General features: G+C 39.3%; 1 protein-coding gene across 1 annotated transcript in view; it reads right to left on the bottom strand.

Annotated features, from left to right (window-relative positions):
* The window catches only part of SLC71A2 (solute carrier family 71 member 2), a 30,349-nt gene extending 27,219 nt beyond the window's left edge, over nt 1-3,130 (bottom strand). The window contains exon 1 of the mRNA XM_085043419.1: nt 2,865-3,130. Coding sequence (XP_084899545.1) covers nt 2,865-3,056 — 192 coding nt within the window. The 5' untranslated portion in view covers nt 3,057-3,130. The remainder of the gene's footprint in view (nt 1-2,864) is intronic.
* Nucleotides 3,131-20,696: the final 17,566 nt, after the last annotated feature.

Raw genomic sequence — 20,696 nt, 5'->3', positions numbered from 1 at the left:
AAATTACTTAATGCCACTGGAATTTACTTAAACATACTACAGTTCTTATTAATTTTGAGGCAGTAACTCAATTCATAAGAACTCATTTGTTCAGCATTTATATTTCAGCTGTTCAATTCAGTGAAGCCAATGCATTCAACAAGGTGAAGTTAGTTACAGCTAGATCTAAAACCAGAAGCTTCTTATTCCCAAGCTGGAGGGGTAAAAGGAGAGAGCCTTGCGCAACCTGACAGCCTTGGTCATATTTGTCCACTTTGTCCTACTGATCTGATGTGACAAAACACTAAAATGAGAAATGGAAAATTAACACATTCAGCACAGATAAAAGAAGCAGCTCACAAAAACTTCACTTCTGCATTTATTTCTTCAGCAGCAGTCCAAGCAGCAAGCTGTCCCTTCTAAATGCCAGGGATGCACTCCTAGCGGTATCAAACAGATCTCCACAACTACATCTAAAGCCATGACCCGGCACCTCATATTATTTTGTGAATAAGCTCTTTCAATAAAATCTAGGCAGAGAGAGCTGTAGCAGCTGTATGACAGCCATGTGAGAATCACAGGGAGGTACAGGAACTGCGATAACAAAACAGACTGTTCAGTCAGGAACAGACAGAGACCCTAATACCATTTAACTGCACTACTGCTATGCCAGTGAACAGAACATAAGGCTAGAGCCCTATACTCTTCTGTCTTGTATGAGATGTTTTAGAGGAGTATATGTTTTAGAGGAACACAAAGTCCTCCAAGGGCACAGCTTGGAGGCAAGGGACAAAAAATACACTCAGGAAACAAAATCTGAGATGTTTTCATAAAACTAAGAATTTATATCATTTTGAAGCTAAATTTTCAAACTTATGGAAGAGCATGTATTAAGTACTCAAAAGTGTTTTTAACACTGAATCCAACTTTACCAAACATTCCATCAATTAAAAAAAAAAAACCTGACAAAGCACCTTTGTCAGTTACGGATTTAATTGCCACTTGAGCTTTACATTTCAAAGTTAGAGAAAGAAATCAGTTCTTCAATTTTTTTTTTAATTTCCCTAACTATACCCTCCATTTCCTAACCTTTGTTCATACATTACACAATTCAAGTGTTTTTCTTCCACACAGTGAGACAAATCCTCTGTTTCTTTCACCTTCATCATCTGAGCTAATAAAACTGACCACTTCTGTTTCTTAACTAAAACATTAGCTCTTCAAGACTCTTCTAGAGACATTTTTGTAGTCTGACTACAGATTTGGTTACTGTATTTTATATACACAGGATTCTTTAACGGGGGCTGCTGTACACAAACCTGGAACAGCAAATCTACCACAGTAGACATCCGCTGCACTTCTTGAAGAGTCCAACCTACTTTTTGAAAAGTACTACCATTTCTAAAAGACAACTGAAAGACTCAAATATTGAAGTGATGCATTACAAGACGTGAAGCAGTCATTTTAGAATTAACTTACATAAAATGAATTACTTCACTAGTGAATTCCATACAACAACATTTTTCTACATCTTCTCTGAGTTAATCATCTACTAAAAGTACCTTATAATCTTCATCAAATACAAGTAAGGTAAAAAGAACATATGTGCGTCAAACAGATGATTTCAAGATTTTTATGTTTTTACATTTTTCAGCTCTATCCATGATATCACATTAATGTTACACTATTAATGCTTGGCTAAAAATACTTCTTCATATTCACATAAACCAGCACACTACTCCCTCTCTGACAGCAGAGATGCTTATATGTGGGAGCACAGGTAACACACAAAGGAGATGCTGGCTCCCTCACACAAACCTACCATTGTTTCACAACTTTCTGATAAGCAGTGCTTTCAGCATACCAAACTTTGTGAGTAAACTAATACTAAATTATTCAGGTACTGAACATAAATGTACCCCAAGAAAAGTTATCAATAGCTAGTAATTCAGACTGCAAAAAAAAATTTAAGTTATTTCAACTTGCTGAAAAAAATGCAGCATGATAAGACATTGGCTTTTTTTGCACCTGTACCCCTTCAAAAACTGTCAGTGCCAGGATTATCTGTTTTATTACTTCGTGTCTTCCCCTGGGCTCTTCGACTCCACCTTGACCTCTGGGCAGACAGTAAAGCAGGACAGGTTATATCGCCTCAGCCAGTGCCATTCTGCCTGAAACAAGTCACCTGTGCCCACCTACTACAGAAAGCTCACGGGGCGTGATCTCTGATCTGGTTTTAAGTGAGCACACTGACGTACTGACGGTAAGGCTTAAGCCTTTTTCTTCGGGAAGCAATTATGCACCGCTACCACATTTACAAACTCAACTTTGCAGCGACTGCACGGATCACTCATTTCCTGCTCCTTTTTTTGCACAACGAAAGTGCGAAGAGACGAAACAGAAAGCATAGCAACTTACGACGACTGCATGTGGTAACTCCGTGGGTTCGGTTCACCAAGCAGCATCACCATGAGCTGCAAAGGCACGCTTAAGTGTTACCTTCCTGGCAGTTCGGATTCATATATTTTAAAAGAAAACTTATTTACAGCCACCTGCTCACAGGTGCGGCTACTCAGGTTACTCCGCCCGGGATAAACTCTTAGCGAATGCATCAGGGCTGTCAGGGACGGGCAGGGCATGGCAGGGCCGGGCCGGCCCGAGAAACCCGCCGCACCTCAACTTCCACACGGCATCCAGGGCCAGGACGCTCCGAGAAGCGTCTCGGGGGGCGGCTGAGGGGAGCCGGCTCCTCACGGGCGGGGCGGGCGCTGATCCCCACGGCCCGCCCGGCCCGCAACGCAACGCACGGCCACCCTCAGGGCCGGCAGGGTCCGCACGCAGCCGCCGCCACCTTCGCGGAGCCCCCGCTCCCACCCTGCACTCACCGCGCCACAGCCGCCCGCCGTCAGGCCGACCCTCTTTACCAGCATGATGCAGCCGCCCCACCTGGCGGTGCCGCCGCCGCCCTCCCACGACGGCGGCGGCGGCAGTGGCAGCGGCGGCTCTCCCTCCTCCTCTTCCTCCTGTGCCGCCAGGGCCCGGGCAGGCGGCGGCTCCGGCTCCGGCTCGGGGTTCATGTCGCTCCCACCATGGTCCCTCCGGCAGCGGCCGAGCCGGGCCGGGGGTGGCTGCAGCGGCCGCCTCCGCCGGGCTCACGTGACCGCCGGGCCCCGCCCCCCGCGCCGAGCCCTCCCGCCCCTGAGGCGGGTTCGAACGGCGGCGCGGGGCCGCAGCTTCCCGCCGGGAATCGCGGGGCTGCTGAGGCTGAAAGCACCTCTGGGATCATCGAGTCCAGCCTACGACCCAACACCACCTTGTCAACTAGGCCATGGCACTAAACGCCGTATACAATCTTCTTAACGTCCAACTTAAACTTCCTGCAGCACAGCTTAAGACTGTGTGCTCTTGTCCTGTCACTGGTTTCCTAGGAAAGAGGCCGCCCCGCACCTGGTACACCCTCCTTTCAGGTGGTTGTACAGTCAAGGTCATCCCTGAGCCTCCTTTTCTCCAGGCTAAAGAACCCCAGCTCCCTCAGACCTTACTTATAGAACTTGTGCTACAGACTCTTCACCAGCTCTGTTGCCCTTCTCTGAACTTGCTCCAGCACCTCAATGTCCTTCAACTGATGCACCCAGAACTGGACACAGTATTCGAGTTGTGGCCATCCCAGTGCTGAGTACAGGGGAACAATCATTTCCGTGGTCCTGCTGGACACACTGTTGCAGCTACACAAGGTGAACCTCCTACAAACTAGCATTCTATATGGCTCAGTTAAACCTCTCTGGAGCCCTTGGTCCTTTGTCACCAATGGCACTAATGGCAAACACAGTTTTCTCTCACTGGAGTACTGCACGGCCAGCTGGTTGTTGTTAGGAGTGCCCCAGGTTCATCACTAGAAGCAGAACTGTGCAGTGCACCAAATGTGCACAAACGAGGTGTTTTGAGGCACCATAGTGATGCCTTAAATTGCTAGAAAAATTTTTAGACGCAGACACACAGTATAGGAAAGGGGTTTTACCTTGGTTTAATAGGGTCCTAGATGCGCACCAACAAACAAGCAAGCCCCAAAAAGCAAGCCCCGACGATATCTCCCGTATACAATTTATGGACAGCTTAGACTAGAATACCTATCTAAAAGACTCTAATAAGAAGTCTAACAAATGAAGTAATTGCCCCCTTATTAAAATTGCCCCCCCCCAAAAGATTGCTACTTAGTTTACAAAAAACATGTCTCAGTGATGGGGGCTCTGTTCAAGGTTGTGCGTCATGCTTTTGAGATTATGGGTATGTTTTGTCTTCCCCATAGGATTCTGAGCAGGGCAAGGGGTACTAGGGTGATACAATGCAGGGTTAAGATACAGGGAGTAAAAAGTACAGGAACGGAGAAGGGTAAAAAGTTATATATAAAGGATATATATATAAAATGAGTATAAAAGTAAAATAAAAAATACAAAAACCCATCAGGCATCAATGGTGCTGACAGTAAAGATCATAACTACTGACAGACCCTGGAAAATCAATACAGCTGACCAGTTGCCTATACGGAATAAGCTCTGCGCCAGAGACCTCAAAACATCTCCCCATGGCCAGCACTGAGAGGCTTTCACATCCTGCAGAAGGGTATACAGTAACACATCCTTCCATCTGGATATGCTACTGCAGTCAAGCTGCTGCTTTTCCTGCTTCCTCAGCTGTTCTCTGCTAAGCACCAGGCTGGTTATAGGATCAGAACTTCTCAGTTTGCTAGAACAGTAAAGGTTAATTTAAAATGCTGTTTGTTGTGTATCTGTTTTGTCAGTGTATAACAAGCTATATACCTCCTAAATATAGTGCATTGTGAAATTTATCTTCTATGGCTCATTATGCATTAATTTAACACACATTCTTTTTTATCAAAGTAGTATACATTGACTTAAAAGCATTTCTTTATATGAACTTCTTTTAAAGCTCTATTTTGTTTAGACATCACCACCACTGTGAACTAAATGGATACACCAAATTATCTTTCTTAATGTATACGGATTAGTAAATCAATACATATTCTTTGCATTTCCTTTCCAGCCCAAACCAATTGTGTGTAGAATTTCATGCTTGCTTTCCATATTTCTTTTTGTTGTTGTTTTGTTCTGATAGCCTAGAAGCTCTTACAAAATGTTTCATTTCTTCAAAAATAGTCACCATGAAATATAGTAATGTTTTTGCTCTTTTCAAGGCTTAACTATTTTTCTACTGACTTGAAAGCCCAGGGGCTTCATCCTATATAGTTTTCAGTGTTATTTTTGTTGGTTTGTTGGTTTTGGGTTTTTGTTTTTTTAATTAACAGATTTCCAAATAATGAGAATTTTTTAAATTCAAACAGATTCCTTAGTCAGAAAGGTATGAATTTATAAGCTTGATAAATGTATCAGCCAGAAACCCATCTACCACATGAGATACATGAAAGATGTATTGCTTTAATTCATCATTATATTTTGAAAATTTCACCAGTAAAATATTTACATATATCACTGAAGTATTTAATCCACTTCATATACAAACCAATACTAGATGAACAGCTGTAATGGCTATTGATTTGGGCTCAATAGACCACTACTTTGTCATTATGTCCTTGTCCATACAGAATTTAAAGTTAGAAAGATTTTATTCACATGCTGAGCTACATATACAATCCTTATTAGGAACTGGTTATCCAAATAAGTGGAAGGAAAGGAATAAATAGACAGTTTATGAAGAGTTGTTATTAGTACAGTTCCTCTCAGTTCTTTGCTCCCTGCTTTTTAGAGTATTCTAAGCAATATTTTTAAGCTATCTGGCAGGATCATTAATAGTGAAGATATAGAGTTTATTAGAGAATGCTATTCAGCTTGATCAAAACTACTAAGAGTTGTAAAAATACAATGAACTTGACTGACTGTTAGAATGTAAGCTGAAAATATTGTTGAATGAAAATAGGTCATCTTGGGGAAAAGAATTCTAATTAGTTATTGGAATTGCAGATCTCTAGCTATTTCTACTTTAAAAAGATACTAGAAACTGTATAGATAATTTTCTGAGATAGTTCTTATACATGGCAGTAGCTAGTCACCTGCTTAAAGGTAATAAAAATATCATCTGAATTTAAAACTGTACTTTATCTCAGTGTAGGTACTTGCAAGGTTTTTGTATTTTCATCCATTTTTTTGTAGTTAATGGAGTTAAATTGCCTGTTTTATTGAAGAAAAAGTATAAAACATTGACAAAACAGTAATGGTAAAAATATGAACGATATCTAATATTTTTTTGCATTTTTAGGGGGTTTTCTTAAGTGTGAGCCACCTGCAACACTGAACAAAATATTTCTAGGCACAAGAATGAAGTCCAGAATTAACAAAATTTTCTGAAGGTGAATCATATGCTGGTATCAATAAACCAAGAGTATCTCAAGGAGATGCCCTTGGCACAGCAGGATGCCTGAGGTGCTGTGCCTGCATCCATCGTTCCCATCCCGCCCTATGCCGCTCTCTCAGATGAATGCTGCTGATGTTCAGAGCAGTCATCCCCAGGCCCCAGCACAGCACTGAGAGCCAGGCACTGCTGCTCTTGTGGACCACAGGTGCCACAAACGCCCTGCACACAGGGCCCTGAGTGCCCTCTTGAGCAGGGAGGGTTACTGCTGTTATGGCCAGGCGTTAATGCCAAGGGGCTGGATGGCACTGAGGGCTCTTACCAGGGAGTGGTAGATAGTGCATGGCCAGTGTTGGTGTGCATGGTGCTGCTGGCCTGGCCTAGATGGTGGGGCAACACTCGACTCTTGGATGTGTCTGGGTCATCCTTGGTGTTACTGTGACCTCCCAGGGCAGGACGGTTGTTGCCCTGAGGGTTGTTGATTGCCTTGCTGTGGGAGACGGAGCTATACTGAGGCCACTGGATAATGATGCAGAACATTCCCTACTTGTGGAGACATTCAAAACATTCTCCATTTGTGGAGACATTCCTGGTTTGAGAGTGCTTTATTGAAGCCCAGCTTGAAGATGGAGGAATTGAGCTTTTGAGTGTGTAATGGCTAACCTCTGATCTGATACGACAAATAGTGAATGATAGGCTATAAGTGAAAGAGGAGATAATCCTGCAGAGACAGGATGGTGCCTCTTGTCATGCTAAGTTGTCCTCCCTTGCACAAACCCCCATCCCTACCATCTCCCCCCTCTAATCCACCCCAAAGGATCTATTAATAAGAACCTGGGTTGCCTTTGCCTTCTGCAGTGGCTCATAATGCTCTCCTGATGCTGCTGTGCACTCAGCATCTCCATCAGATTAACCTCTCAGCTGGTGATAAGGAGAGCATTTTACTCACTTGATAAGAATAGTAGAACAGAACAACATTTACTCTTACAAAGAACCATAGAATACAACTGCACAGCTTTGGAGAAATAAATAAAAGATGTAACTTAGGGAAACAGAAGTCATGCAAAATGCAAGCAAGATGCCAGCTCAGCTCTATAAGGCTGACAAAGTAGAAGTTATGCAAAACAATGATATTGTGATTACTCAAAAGCAGAGGTCTAGGAACAGCCACCTTAAAAAGACACTGGATGTTGCAGATAGACCCCAAAGAATCATATAAAGACTTCCAATAACAGATGTGACTATGTCAAATAAAGGAAGTGAGGATAGCTGATGAATATGTAATCAGAGTGTATGATAAAATCTCTGTTCATCCAACACTCATCACACTCAAATGGAGGAAGGATCCCCCAAGTGACCAACATTCTGTAATAAAGAATTCTGGCTCTAATACTCAAGGCTGTATTAAAAATTTTTATCTGGCTGGTTTTGGTATCACTTAGAAACTCCTTGCGGGTGAATAAGGCGATGGTGCCAAGGCAGTTGAGTGAGCTGTACCACTTCAAAGCTGCTGATCTATCCCATCCCATCCCATCCCACCCCAGGAGGCTGTACATGGCTCTTACTGCCATTTGCAGCACCCTGTGTAAGAAGAGCTTATAGCCAGCATGAGCATGGCAAATGAACTGTTACAGGCTGGAAGCTGACATGGCTGGGTGGTTTGCTCTCAGGTTAGATTTTTCAGTTTTGTTTTTGTTTTTGGTTTTTTTTTTTAATATTGCAGAATAGTCATAAATATACAGATTCACAGTTATTAGGAACCTAAGAACTGCATGGATTCACTAAGGGGAAATAATGTTTCACTGATCTGATAGCTTTCAATGCTGACATGGCAGATGTATTGATGAGGGGAGAGCAGTGGGTGTTGTCTGCCTTGAGTTTAGCAAAGCTTTTGGCACTGTCTCCCATAACACCCATAATGAAACTGAGGGAGTGGCCGCTTCATGGTGCTGGGTACCTACCCCGTTTCACACCATGAGTCATTTTTATACAGTACCTTATTTGCACAAAAAGCAAACATAGGAATGGCTTTCAGTTCCTCATTCATAGGAGTAATTCTCAGTTCCTCATTAACATGAGAGGGAGAGTAGGAATGGCTTTAGCTATCACACATGCTCAAGTCTTAGTTCGATTGTCATTGTGGTCTACTCTGGCAGTTACATAACCCGCAGAAATAGAATGTTGCAGTGAAAAGTATCAGTTTCTGTTCTGCGTAGGGAAAGACAGAACCGAAACATTATCTCCTTTGCTGTTTGTGCTTGGGGACCCCTGATGTTTTCTGCAACAAGTTTTACAACCCAGTGTTTAAGGCATATACTACCAATGTCATTAACTCTTTCCTTACTGCAAGTCAAGGGAGGTGATCCTGGCCCTCTACTCGGCCCTGGTGAGACACACCATCTGGAGTGCTGTGTCCGGTTCTGGGCTTCCCAGTATAAGAGAGTCAAGGAGTTATTGGAGAGGGTCCAGTGGAGGCCACAAGGATGGTTTGGGGTCTGGAACATGTATCTTACGGGAAGGGACTGGAGGAGCAGGGCTATTTTAGTATTCAGAAAACTGAGAGGGCATCTTATATTAATGCATATAAGTATCTCAAAGTCAGGTGTCAAGAGGATGGTGCCAGAATTTTTAGTGGTCTCCCGTGACAGGACACAGAGCAATGGTCTTAAACAAAATCACAAGAAGTTTTACCTCAACATGAGGAAGAAATTCTTTGCAAAGAGGCTGGCTTGACTTGGAACAAGCTGACCAAGAGGTCATGGAGTCTCTCTCTCTGACAACATTCAAAATCCACTTGGATTCATTCCTCTGTAACCTCCTCTAGGTGACCCTGTCTTTGCACAAGGGTTGGACAAGATGACCTCCAAAGGTCCCTTCCAATCCTAACAATTCTGTGATTCTGAATGCTCAAAAGTGTTTCAAAATGAAAATAGACATTTTGAATATATTAGGAATTAACTAGATGAGAAAGAAGTTGAAAATACTGACAATATATCATGAATCCATGAAGTCTTTATGCAGTTGTCATCCCCATCTCAAAATGGAAGTAATTAACAAAAGAGTCAGGGAATAGGTTTCGTATATGAGAGATAACAGAGAGAAAGGAATGATACAATAACAGCTACAATATCCTTACTGGTATAGAGAAGGTGTCTGATATAATTTCTTGATATTTCATTAGACAGGAAAAGGAGGCATTAAATGGGATTATCAAGAAACAAGTTTAAAACCAACAGAAGCAAGTGTTTTTACAGTCAAATTGTCACTAAATCATGAAACTAACTTATACAGGATATTTTCATTTTGAAAGTACAAGTGGTTTAAAAAACAATTACACAGATTTGTGGAATAAAATTCTATTAAGAGCTATCAACCAGTACAAACTCTCCCACACAGTTGACTGAACAAAGGTGGGGGAGTATGTCAGGAGTTCCTCTGCTGTTGCTTGTGTTTTCTGCTATTTGTATAAGTAGACACTAATGTCTCAGAACCAGGATAGGTCTGAGTTTGGTGTAGCTTTACATATCTGCTCTTCAATTTTAAGTCTCAAGTCTCTGCCGTCTTACCGACTCAGAGCCTTTGAAACAGAAACCACAACTGCAACATCTGACCAACTTTCCAAGTATGCAGTGGCTGGTCTGATAGAAGTATAAGTGCCCTATTTGCTTCACTGGATGTACTCTTTTGAAAACTGATGATGAATTGTATGCCAGTGCTGATAACCATTATTAGTGTTCAAACAAATACCAAAGATTACAGAATAATTTGAATGCAGAAGATTATGTTGGTTGGGTCAACAGAGTTTGTGAAAGTGATCCCTGCAGCTTGTGAGAGTGCTCCATCTTGGTAGGGTCCTGATGAAGATAGCCATAGTCAGTGAGCTGTCAATACAAAAACTGGAGGGCTTCTATCAATGATGCAATAGTGTGAGCAAGAGGTGGGTGAGCTTATTCTGCAGGACAGACACTTGCCATGATTTCTGCCTTGAGTCTGAGCTATGTGTTGAAATAAGATGATGAGCTACAAGTGCTAAGGTCCAGAACACCCTCCAATCTCTTTCTCCCTGCATTGTAATTTCCAGTGAGAAGAATTTAGAATCAATGAGCCATCTTTCCTCTTCAATTTCCTTGTGTTTTTAAAGACAAGGAACAAAACCAATGGAATGTCTTCGTACTGCAATTTAGCTGTGAACACTGCAAGAATTCATTACTTTTCTGCACAAATTCATTATAGCCTAGTCCTCAACATTCACTACAGTACAAATACATTCTTTTATGCTCTTGGGTTCCCTTGTAATTTATGGTGCTAGTTTGAAAACAAACAGCGGAGGAATTAACCCCACACAAATATATGGCAAGATACTCCAAATCAGAATTACAATTTAATAGGAAAAACTAAAGTAAAGGCAATAATACAGAAACACCAGCTTAAACTGACAGAGTCAGAACACAACCTGCCACCATGTTGGTCAGGGTGGTGATAGCAGTTCAATTATATGGTGGTTGCAGTCTCCTTGGAGTGATGGATGTGGTCTGGTTGAAGTGGTGATCCTGAAGAAAGATCTGGTGTGTCTGGAGGTCCAGTGGTGACTCTCGAGCTCTCCTCCTCTGGGAATCCAGTGGAAGTGGTGGTCCAGTGTTCCAAAGACTCAGTTGATATGCAGGTAGGAATGTTCAGTTCCTCCCCTCTGGGCAGGGCATCTCACAATGGGATGATGTAATCTCGAGAGTCACTCCTAGAGACCTTGATGGCCCATTGGCAGAGATAGTCACCCAAATGGTGTTATCAGGGCTGGGTCATGCTGAAGATAAAAGTCACTGACCCACCTGTTCTTAACAGCTTATGGAGATGGTAATAGAATACAAACTTTTTGGTTACACCTTCCATGTAACCTAAGACATTTATTCATTTCTATGAGGGCTGACAACTTTGAAGGAAATTCGTGCAGGTTAAGTACTCCAGGAGCCATTGACCACCAGTACTTCCACACTGTACTTACCTACTTATGATCAATTACATCTCATAAACTATATTTTTTCCACAGTGTTGTACTAAGTTTGTTTTAGTGCTCATCCAGGTAATGCAGTAGATAGCTTCCTGCATGTGTCAACCATTTGTAATTGATGAGGTAATCATAACAGTAGCAAAGATAGACTCCTTTAAGGAGAGATCTGATGTAGACAAAACCCGAGAATCTCCCACTTTTATTTGATGGTCTTTACTAATGGAAAATACTCAGAGTACTGAAAAGATCTAATTCTATCAGCCATTAAAAAGAAGCCCCACTAGATGGAGATATAGTTTCAAAGGAAGAGTATTTTCTCACCTGGTTTAAGGAGGAGCATTTTTTTTCTTCATATTTTGTTTAAATTGCCAACATAATTCTATGAAATTAGAATATATTCTCTTTTTGTTTTCAGTTCACCAGTAGAATTTTTGACCATTTCTACATTCAGCACAAGCTATTGTAGCTTTATCTGAATAAATTATTGATGTGTTTGGGGCAATGTTGCCACTGTTCAGAGATTTCAGTGGATGAAATTTGTGTTTTTCTTTGCTGTCCCTATCACTACTTCAGCACTACTATTTTATATGCTGCCATATAGCAGTTACAGAAGAAAAAAACTGGCACAAATCATCTTAATTTGGCATTAGTAACATCATTGGTGCCATAATCTGTGAACTGTTTGGAACAGAGCTTTTGTTTATTTATTTATTTTTGTGAAAGAAAACTGGTTAGCACAGGGATGCTGGGTATAACTGGGTTTGAATTCTCCTGAAGGCAATACTAAATAATTACATTGAATGTAAGTAATAATTTTGTTCTCAGATCCTTGTTACTCTTCAGTTCTAACAGAAGTTTCTCAAATGAGAATTAATCAAATATAGTAACAACCAAAAGAAAAAAATGCACACACAAAAATCCAGTGAACACAAAAGAGTAAAAGACAAAATTAATTTTTGACATTGTCAGGTTTGTGATTATTTAAAAACTTCTGTTAATATTCTTGTACCATATTTGTTTTTGTAATGCTTAGCACACTTAAATTCCTACATCAGCTTAATTAATATTTATAGGAATGCCTTGCATTTTACACTCTAAGAATGATGATAGGAATCTCAAGGGTCATCCTTGTTCTAATGAATTTAATTGAATTGGATTAGTACTAAATCATTTCTATCCACAATTTTTGCTACAAAAGATGACAAATGAAATTTAGCTTTTACAGCCACTAGAAGGAGAAAAAGGAGGGGGAACCAGACAAGGACAGGAATGCAGGGAAATTAAAAGTAACCCAGTGCTAATATTTAATGTTGTGAATTCCAGTAAGAGGTATCAGAAAATCAACCATCTCTAAAAATTATCTAAAATTTATCAAAACTCTATTTTTGGAAGTGATTTAACATCTCCCTTCCCTAGCCATAGTATGAGATTTAATTTAGTTCAAATTCTGAGAGTGGAATTTCTGACTTTATACTGAACCTAGAGTCAGTCATTATACTACAAGTGTAAAAAACAGGAGCAACAAATGAGAAGACTACAAGATAAAGGAAAAGAAAAAAATGACAAAGTAGGGGGTCTTCACTTTTGTCTCACTGATTCTCAATATTTGAATGTTATCCTTTTTCCAGCAAAAGAATATTCCTAGCTTGGGGCCTGTCAGGAGTACTGTCATTTACTGCATGAAACAAAAAAACCCCACAATGAATATACAATGGCAATTTGTTTTCTTCCAAAGTCTTTAGGTGAAAAAATCGAGTTCATTAATATAATTCTGAACATTCTTATTGAACTTAAAAATACTTTCCTCCCCGCATTGTTCAGAAATGGCGTTAGTAAGTAGAAACTGGATTACAGACTATCAGAGATTGATGAATACTGAGATCCATTATGTTAATTTGTACAGTGCTTGGCAGATGTTTTCCAATTTCATGTGTGCATTACACTATAATTGAGCTCTGAGGAAACCTTTGTTTGTGATGCTAATTTACTTAAATCATGAATAAGAAATTCAGCTTTTGCTTATACATAACATTTTAATTTCTTCTTTGTGCTTGACTCTTAGAATTAAATAAAAGTCACTTTTGCAGGTTTTTTTAGATCATACATCTAGTACAGATGTAGCACAATTAAGGATTTTAGCATTATGGTTTGTTCAAAATTTAGTTTTGTTTCCAAGAATTTACCTGCTCTTACTGTTACTCAATTTCTCTTGAATCATGAAATAACGTATGTACACACATCCAGAAAAAATGCATAAAGTGTTTGCATAGTGGTTTCAATCTTTTTTGAATGATGAATCCCATAGCCACATATTATTTTACTTCATTGGTTGCAGCAGAATAGTCCTTGTGATACCAATACTGCACTGTCATTGTCACCAAATGCTGCCGCCGCTGTTCTGCATACTATGGCACCTCCACTTCACCTCCAGGGCTGGGCCCAGAAGATGGAGGCTGCCTTCTGAGACACCAGAGGTGGCACACTGACCTAGCTCTGCAGAACTCTGACATGGCTATTACCTTCTACCTGTCAAGATAGAAGGAAAAATTAAACAATTGCTATTTTAAGAAATGGTAATGCTGGAGATGGAAAATAATTAGCTGTAGTGGCAATTTGAAGAGCAGCGCCTTCAACAAGGTATAAAAGAGAATTAAAAGCTTTGGGTCCTACTCACTGTAATATGTTAAATATTTGTGATATCTGATATTGAGACTTTTGAAGGCTAAATTTTGGAAGATAAATGCTTTTTGTTTTAACTGAAGGCATTATTTCACACCTTTGGAATTAAAGACAGGTAAAATGACAACCTCTTCATCAAGAGTGTTTGACACTACTGATATTTTTTCTGCATGAATTGGAAGATTCATGTCTTTCTTTTTCTGAGAAGAATCACATATTTTTTCCAGGAGTTCTCCTCATCTACATATATCAGTTGGACACTACAAATAAGTAGACATAACAGCCTCCATCTATTTGGTTTTCTGCAGATTATTATATCCTCTTTAATGTACAGGGCAAGAGACAGTGGAGTGAAATCTGAGAGGTTGCTCCTGAAGATCAGGAAATATTTTTTCATTCTGAAGGTGACTGAGATAGCAAAAGGTTGTCCAGAGATGTTGTGCAGCCTCCCTCCTTGAAGATATCCAAGAGCCATGTGGACATGGTCCTGGGCCAGCTTGATTACAGAGTTTGGACAAGACAACCTCCATAGGTCCCAGCCTCAACCCTTCTGTGATTCTGAGTTTATTTAGAAATATTTAACAGTTATTACTTGCTAATCTGCTGTGTTCAAATCTGCTTGTAGAAATATTCTGTATAGTCAGAACCATTTGCTCTTGCTGCCAGGTATAGAAAATATACAGTTTCTTCTTCATGATCTCTTTTAAAATATAAAATTGAGTTTTGGATTTTTCTGTAATGATGCTGCAGAGAAACTTGACATTTTTCAGCAAGGTTGGGGAAGGATAATGAGCTGGAAACTCAAGAACATTTTCTTTTTATATTATAGGTAATTCATACCTCACTGGAAGCATCTATGGCAGAAGATGTTACATGCTGTTTTCAAAATAAAAAAAAATGTTAAATTATTATTAAAATATACCATGGAAATTAGTTAATTAACATACTTATTTTTCAACAGTCTCTCACACTAGATTCCCTATCCCCGTCCATCTGCAGCTTTGGGGAAGAAGAATGTATTGCTTTTGTCTGAAGAGGACATACACTTTGGTTAGACCATCTCCTTAATTATATGGACAAAAGGTGAAAATTATTACATTATGCAGCATAGACTACTGTTATGGATAAGATGTGTAAGATATTCACACATACAGCAAAAATTAGTGACAAAAATTGAATGGTTAGTTCATGAGATCGTCTGTAGCTGCGTCTGTGTAAATGTCTATGAGTGGTAACTTGCAACTATTCCGGTTAACATGCTTAAAGGTAATTTTGTGTAATTTTGTCACCCACAGCTGCAGGATATTGGTAATTTCTTGCTTTTTGCCAGGAGTTTTTGTAAACAAATTTCAATTTCATTTGTGTTTAGTTTGTGTACAGCCATAAAAGAGTGGTATACATGAGTATTCAAAAGGTTTGTAATGAGTTTGCTTCAGATTTATCAGTGCAATGAAGAAGATGTAGTTTCCATCATTTCTATTAATACTTTTCAAGTAGATTATATGAAAATATGATAGCCAGTTCTCATTCAAGATCAAGGTTTTATTCTTTGTGAACTGAAGGTGATATGCACATTTTACTAGGTTTTTTTGGGGGGGTTTTTGTTTGTTTTGTTTTGTTTTTAATAGCAATAGATCAAGGAGTAGACATTAATTTAGGTTTTCTGCTCAAAGTGGTCTTGGGGCACTTCTTTACATGGTTCTTTATTGTTAAGTAAATGAAAATGTTTGAGCTCATTTTATCAAATTTAGGTAAACTTCACATTGCTGGGTCATGTCCAGCCTCTCACCCACCAGCACGCCCAAGTCCTTCTCCCCAGGGCTGCTCTCCATCTGTTCATCCCAAGCCTGTGCTGATACCAGGGGTTGCCCTGACCCAGGTGCAGCACCTTGCCCTTGGTCTTGTTGAATCTCATGAGATCCTCATGGACCCACTTCTCAAGCTTGTCCAGGTCTCTCTGGATGGCATCCCATTCCTCAGGTGTGGCAACTGCACCACACAGCTCAGTGTCATCTGCAAATTTGCTGAAGGTGCACTTGATCTTTCTATGTCACTGATGGAGACATTATTCTATTAAAAGATTATTAATTCTAACCATCCTTTTATTGACTTAATTAAAATAGTATTTACATTCTGCAAAGTCACAAATAATTTATTTAATTATAAAATGCAAGGATTAGCCAAATATTCCTATTATTAATGAACAGATTGATTCAGACCATAACATAAGTCTGCTAAATCTGTTGGACAATATTGGACATTAGCCCATTATAATAGTATCAGAATAATCTGTTAGAAGGATTAAGGCCACCAGGAATTTGCATGTCAAAATGGTATATGCTTTCAGTCTGAAGAGGGATGTAAGCATCAAGGAGAATGCATACATGGGCCACGTGGGAAATCTTGCTGGCTCGCAGCAGTACTTAAAAAAACATTGAGCCATTCTAGTGGTTCAGAAGGTCATTTAACTGATTTCTGGTGGGAAATTAATTAGATGAACGTTTCTCTAGGTTCTTGTTTTTCTGCTTACTCTACAAGGGAATAACAAATTCAGTGATGCTGTGGGCATGCAGTGAGGTTGACATTGATGCCATATTTTGAAGACATACATACATCAGTGTGCTACACCTTTGCATGTATTTAGATCTTGGGATCAGTTGGTAATCAAAGGACAAGAATTGTGAAAATTACAACATTATGAAAATACAGCTTTATCAATTCAGTTTGCATCAAATAAGGAACATTTTTTATTTTCATTGTTCTCTATTTTAAAACTATCTCTACTAAATACATATATGCCTTTCTCCTGTGTTGTTTATGAGGTTTAGTAGTAGAAATAAATGCTTAAAAAAATGCCACCAGGTTAAAATGCTAAAGCATTCTTGTCAGCAGAAAATAGCAGGTTAGTTATGTTGCCAGTACTATAATCTAAAATGCAAGACTTTAAACTTAAACAGAAGAAGAGGGAGGTGGTGGTTGACCCTTACCAACTCAGATCCTGCTTCATTTAAGCTGAGTTCAATCATTTAAGATGAATTTACTGGCTGCATGTGGGGAGTGGAAATCAAAGCTCAACCATAACTGTAGTGGGTGTTGCTTACTCACTTTATATTATAACAATCATTCAACCACAAATAGCTGCAGTTTAACAGTTGGCAGTAGCTTGTACAATTTAGTAGATAAAATAAAGAATATAGGAGAGTCAATTTGAAATAAATGAAAACTGCTAAGGTAGCAGAACATACTTAAGCCAGAATTTGTTCAAGAAACAGAAAATGTGAATATTAAAAATTCCAGTGTATACAGCTACATACCAGATATTTCCTCTGTTGAAATTTCAGCTGGCATTAACCTTAGCCACTTAACAAGTCTTTTGATTGTGCTACTCTTCCTCTGCTTCTCTAGTTTGAAGCAAAAGTTTATTCTACTCTTACTAAGTAGTAGAAAATCCATCCTCAATGTTTTGACTGGTCTATATCCCTGACCTTACATATCGCATATGTCACCAATTAATAAGAAGAATTAAGTTCCCACTTTTTATACTTTTTCTAAAATAATGGAATATTAACAATAACATTTAACTTCTTTGAAAAGGCCTAGATTTTGAAGCATTTACAGTATTTCCCTTTGAATGACAGATTCATATACCCCCAGGCACTGTAGAGCAGTGTTTGGTAGCTTCCCACAACATGAAAGGTCATAGCAGCTATTGCTGCTCATCACTTGACTCCGATTTCCCTGGCAGTGTCCCACTCAGAAAATAACTGCCTCCAGTGTTTAGTTCCTAGTGCCTGATCATATAAATAACTTGCAATAGTATATCTTCAGCTTTTTTTTTACTGGAATTTTAATACCAGTCTTTAAATTACTGATTATTTTGAAATCCCTCTTTCACTGTGAAGAAAATGGCTCTCAAAATACTTACCAGACAAAAACAATCACTAGTAGCTAGTGATTAACAAAGTAGCATTTTAAAGAATCAATGCAATTAATGAAAATTAATGGGTAAACTCACAGCATACTTTGTAAGTATAGCTATATAAGTTCCAGGTACAGGGAAATTGTGAATTCTAGTGATATAACCTATTACAGTGCCTCTTGAGAAACTTAGGAGTTAAGAACATGTTCCTCCAGTACAGAAAATGTAATGTTTTAGTGGAGTCAGTTATGTCTCTTGCAGCTGTATTTACACCTGTATCAGATTTCAGAATTCCCCCTTGGATGAATATTTGTTCTCTTTCACATTCTTTTGCAGATTTTTGTTTATTTTTAATATGCAGCCTTGGACTTTGCCTTCTGAGCTTCAGAAGGGATTAAAAAAAAAAAAAACCCAGTCATAGACCTGCTTAAGTATGTGTATATTTTAGAATCAGTTCAGAAGCATTTTTCCTTCTGCACAGAATTTGAGTTCTCTCTACTTTTGCACAGGTATAGTGGAAGAGAAAGGAAAAGCAGATATTTTGCACAACATGTTCTCATTTCCTGCTTGCAGTTCACAGAGAGTCATGTAACAAATGCTACAGCAGCATCAGCTTTGCTCCATGCTACTTCCTCTTCAAATAATGAATGTATAATGGTAGAGCTTTTTTCCAGGAATAAAACTGCTGTTTCAAGAGTTCAGTTCAAAGTATTCTGCTTCACAGTTCCCCACAGCAAGAAATGCAGGGGAGCAAACAAAACCAGGCAATTATAACCCTTTTCAAGCAAATGAAGAAGTACTCTGTACTCAAAGTGACACTACTCGTGACTTCTTTCTTTCCTGGGCAAAAAGGGAACAAAATTACAGTAGCTGCTTTTATAAACAGAAGCAGGGAGTCTGGTGACTCCTGGTGAAAATTGCAAATTACTCTCTTTTCCCACAGAAATATCAAACACATGGTCTCTCTGCTAAGAGTGTACATGTGACATATACACTGTATGTCACAATGTACACTCTACATCACAGCAGACGTGATTTGCCTCCAAGGGCCCCAAGCATCCCAAGAACTGAACCTGGAATTTAATACAAACTAATATGATTTATAGACTGCAGCCTCAGGAATTCCCCTGAGGACACTAACTCTTCCTCTTGGTGGAAGAACAAGCCAACGTCCTGAAAACTATAGAGGCATAATGCTGTCAGCTGAGCCTCACAATGACTGCAAGAAGACACCAGCATGGACCTCCCTTAAGAGAACACATATTGTTTATAATTGTCCCCATTGCCCCATCCCTCCAACAGGCTTAAAGCCCTCTCCCCACTACCTAATTCCAGAAGCTATCTGTATTTTCTTTCTCTCAGTTGAAGCTCATTAGGACATCTGCACTGTTATTTATCCGATTTCCATAAATCAAAAGTTAATAATAAGACAGGAGAAGGTATCCCATAAAAAATATCACAATCTGAGAAACAGCAAGGGCCTTAAAGGAAAGTTGGGAGGTAATGATTGCTCAGGGTATCCTCTGACATCCTAGACGAACTGTCACATTTTTTTTGTTTGTTTCTTTCTTTCTTTTGTTGTTGTTGAATTATACACTAAGTTGTTTTTAATTTTGAGATAAAACACACTTTAATTCAGTAATAACCTTTTGTTTACATGCATGATATAAGGCAGTGCTCACATCTCTTGCCTTCTACTTAAGAGCAGAGACACACAGTTGTGAGTGTGTATTTCAGAAAGGTTAAGTGATCCATCAATTAAAAACATTGAAAAACAATGGTGTAAGGAAATAAAATTTAGATGACGTGGTGTGAGCTTTCAGCTATGAAGAAATTAGAGACTGTTGTTCTTGTACAATTATGTTGATATACTCATGAGCAAGTTTCTAGCACAATGTACTGCACAAGGTGAAGCAGAGCATTTGCTGGTGCAACTGTCTCTAACCCAAAAAAAGCTCTGCTTTCAGCATCAGGCTTCTTAGGAAATGCTCATCAAGAGAACTGCATGTGTCTGGGTGTAGCACACAATCTGAGTGCTAAGTGGAAACACACCACGGAAAACATCCCACAGCCAAAGATCACATTTCTTAACAATTTTGGAATGATTTGTAAAGGTCCTTAACATTACCCTTGATTTATGCCATTGTCTTCAGTGCCTCTTGCACAGGCTTTTCCCATATGGAGCCAATTAGTCCACTGGAGACACATACATTCTCAAAGAAAAAATTTAATTCTTAATCTTAAAAGAAATAACAACATTTCGTCACTTCTAAGAACACTAAATCTCTTTAGAGTATCAGGTAACCAAAACTTGCAGCAGTCCTATGAAACTGCTTAGTATTACTTCCTTTTAAAAGATGAGAAGAGTGAGAAACAAAACTGGTTCAGTGTTTTTGCAAGTTTATGGTTATATAAGGCCCAGAAGCTCTGACCCTCGATTCTCAGAACTCCCTTCTAGACTCTGCATTTATTTGTCATTGTAATATATTTTCTTGTAAATATCAAAGTTGTAATAAGAACATAAAACTCATTACTGTTTTCTGCTTTCAGAAATATTTTATTTTGTTACTTGGAATTGATTTCATGTGGTGCAGCCACAAAAACAAATTAAAAACATGAGAGCCAAACAGTTCCATGGCAGGGAATCCTTAACCATGAGAGACAGACGGAAGCAGTCAAGAAGACAGTTCACATCATTCTATTTTGAAATTATCTCTTTCTGAAGCATAT

This window comes from Lichenostomus cassidix, chromosome Z (assembly GCF_008360975.1).
Source record: "Lichenostomus cassidix isolate B80296 chromosome Z, HeHo_3.0, whole genome shotgun sequence".
Classification (NCBI taxonomy): Eukaryota; Metazoa; Chordata; class Aves; order Passeriformes; family Meliphagidae; genus Lichenostomus; species Lichenostomus cassidix.
This window is presented reverse-complemented; position numbering and strand designations above follow the sequence as displayed.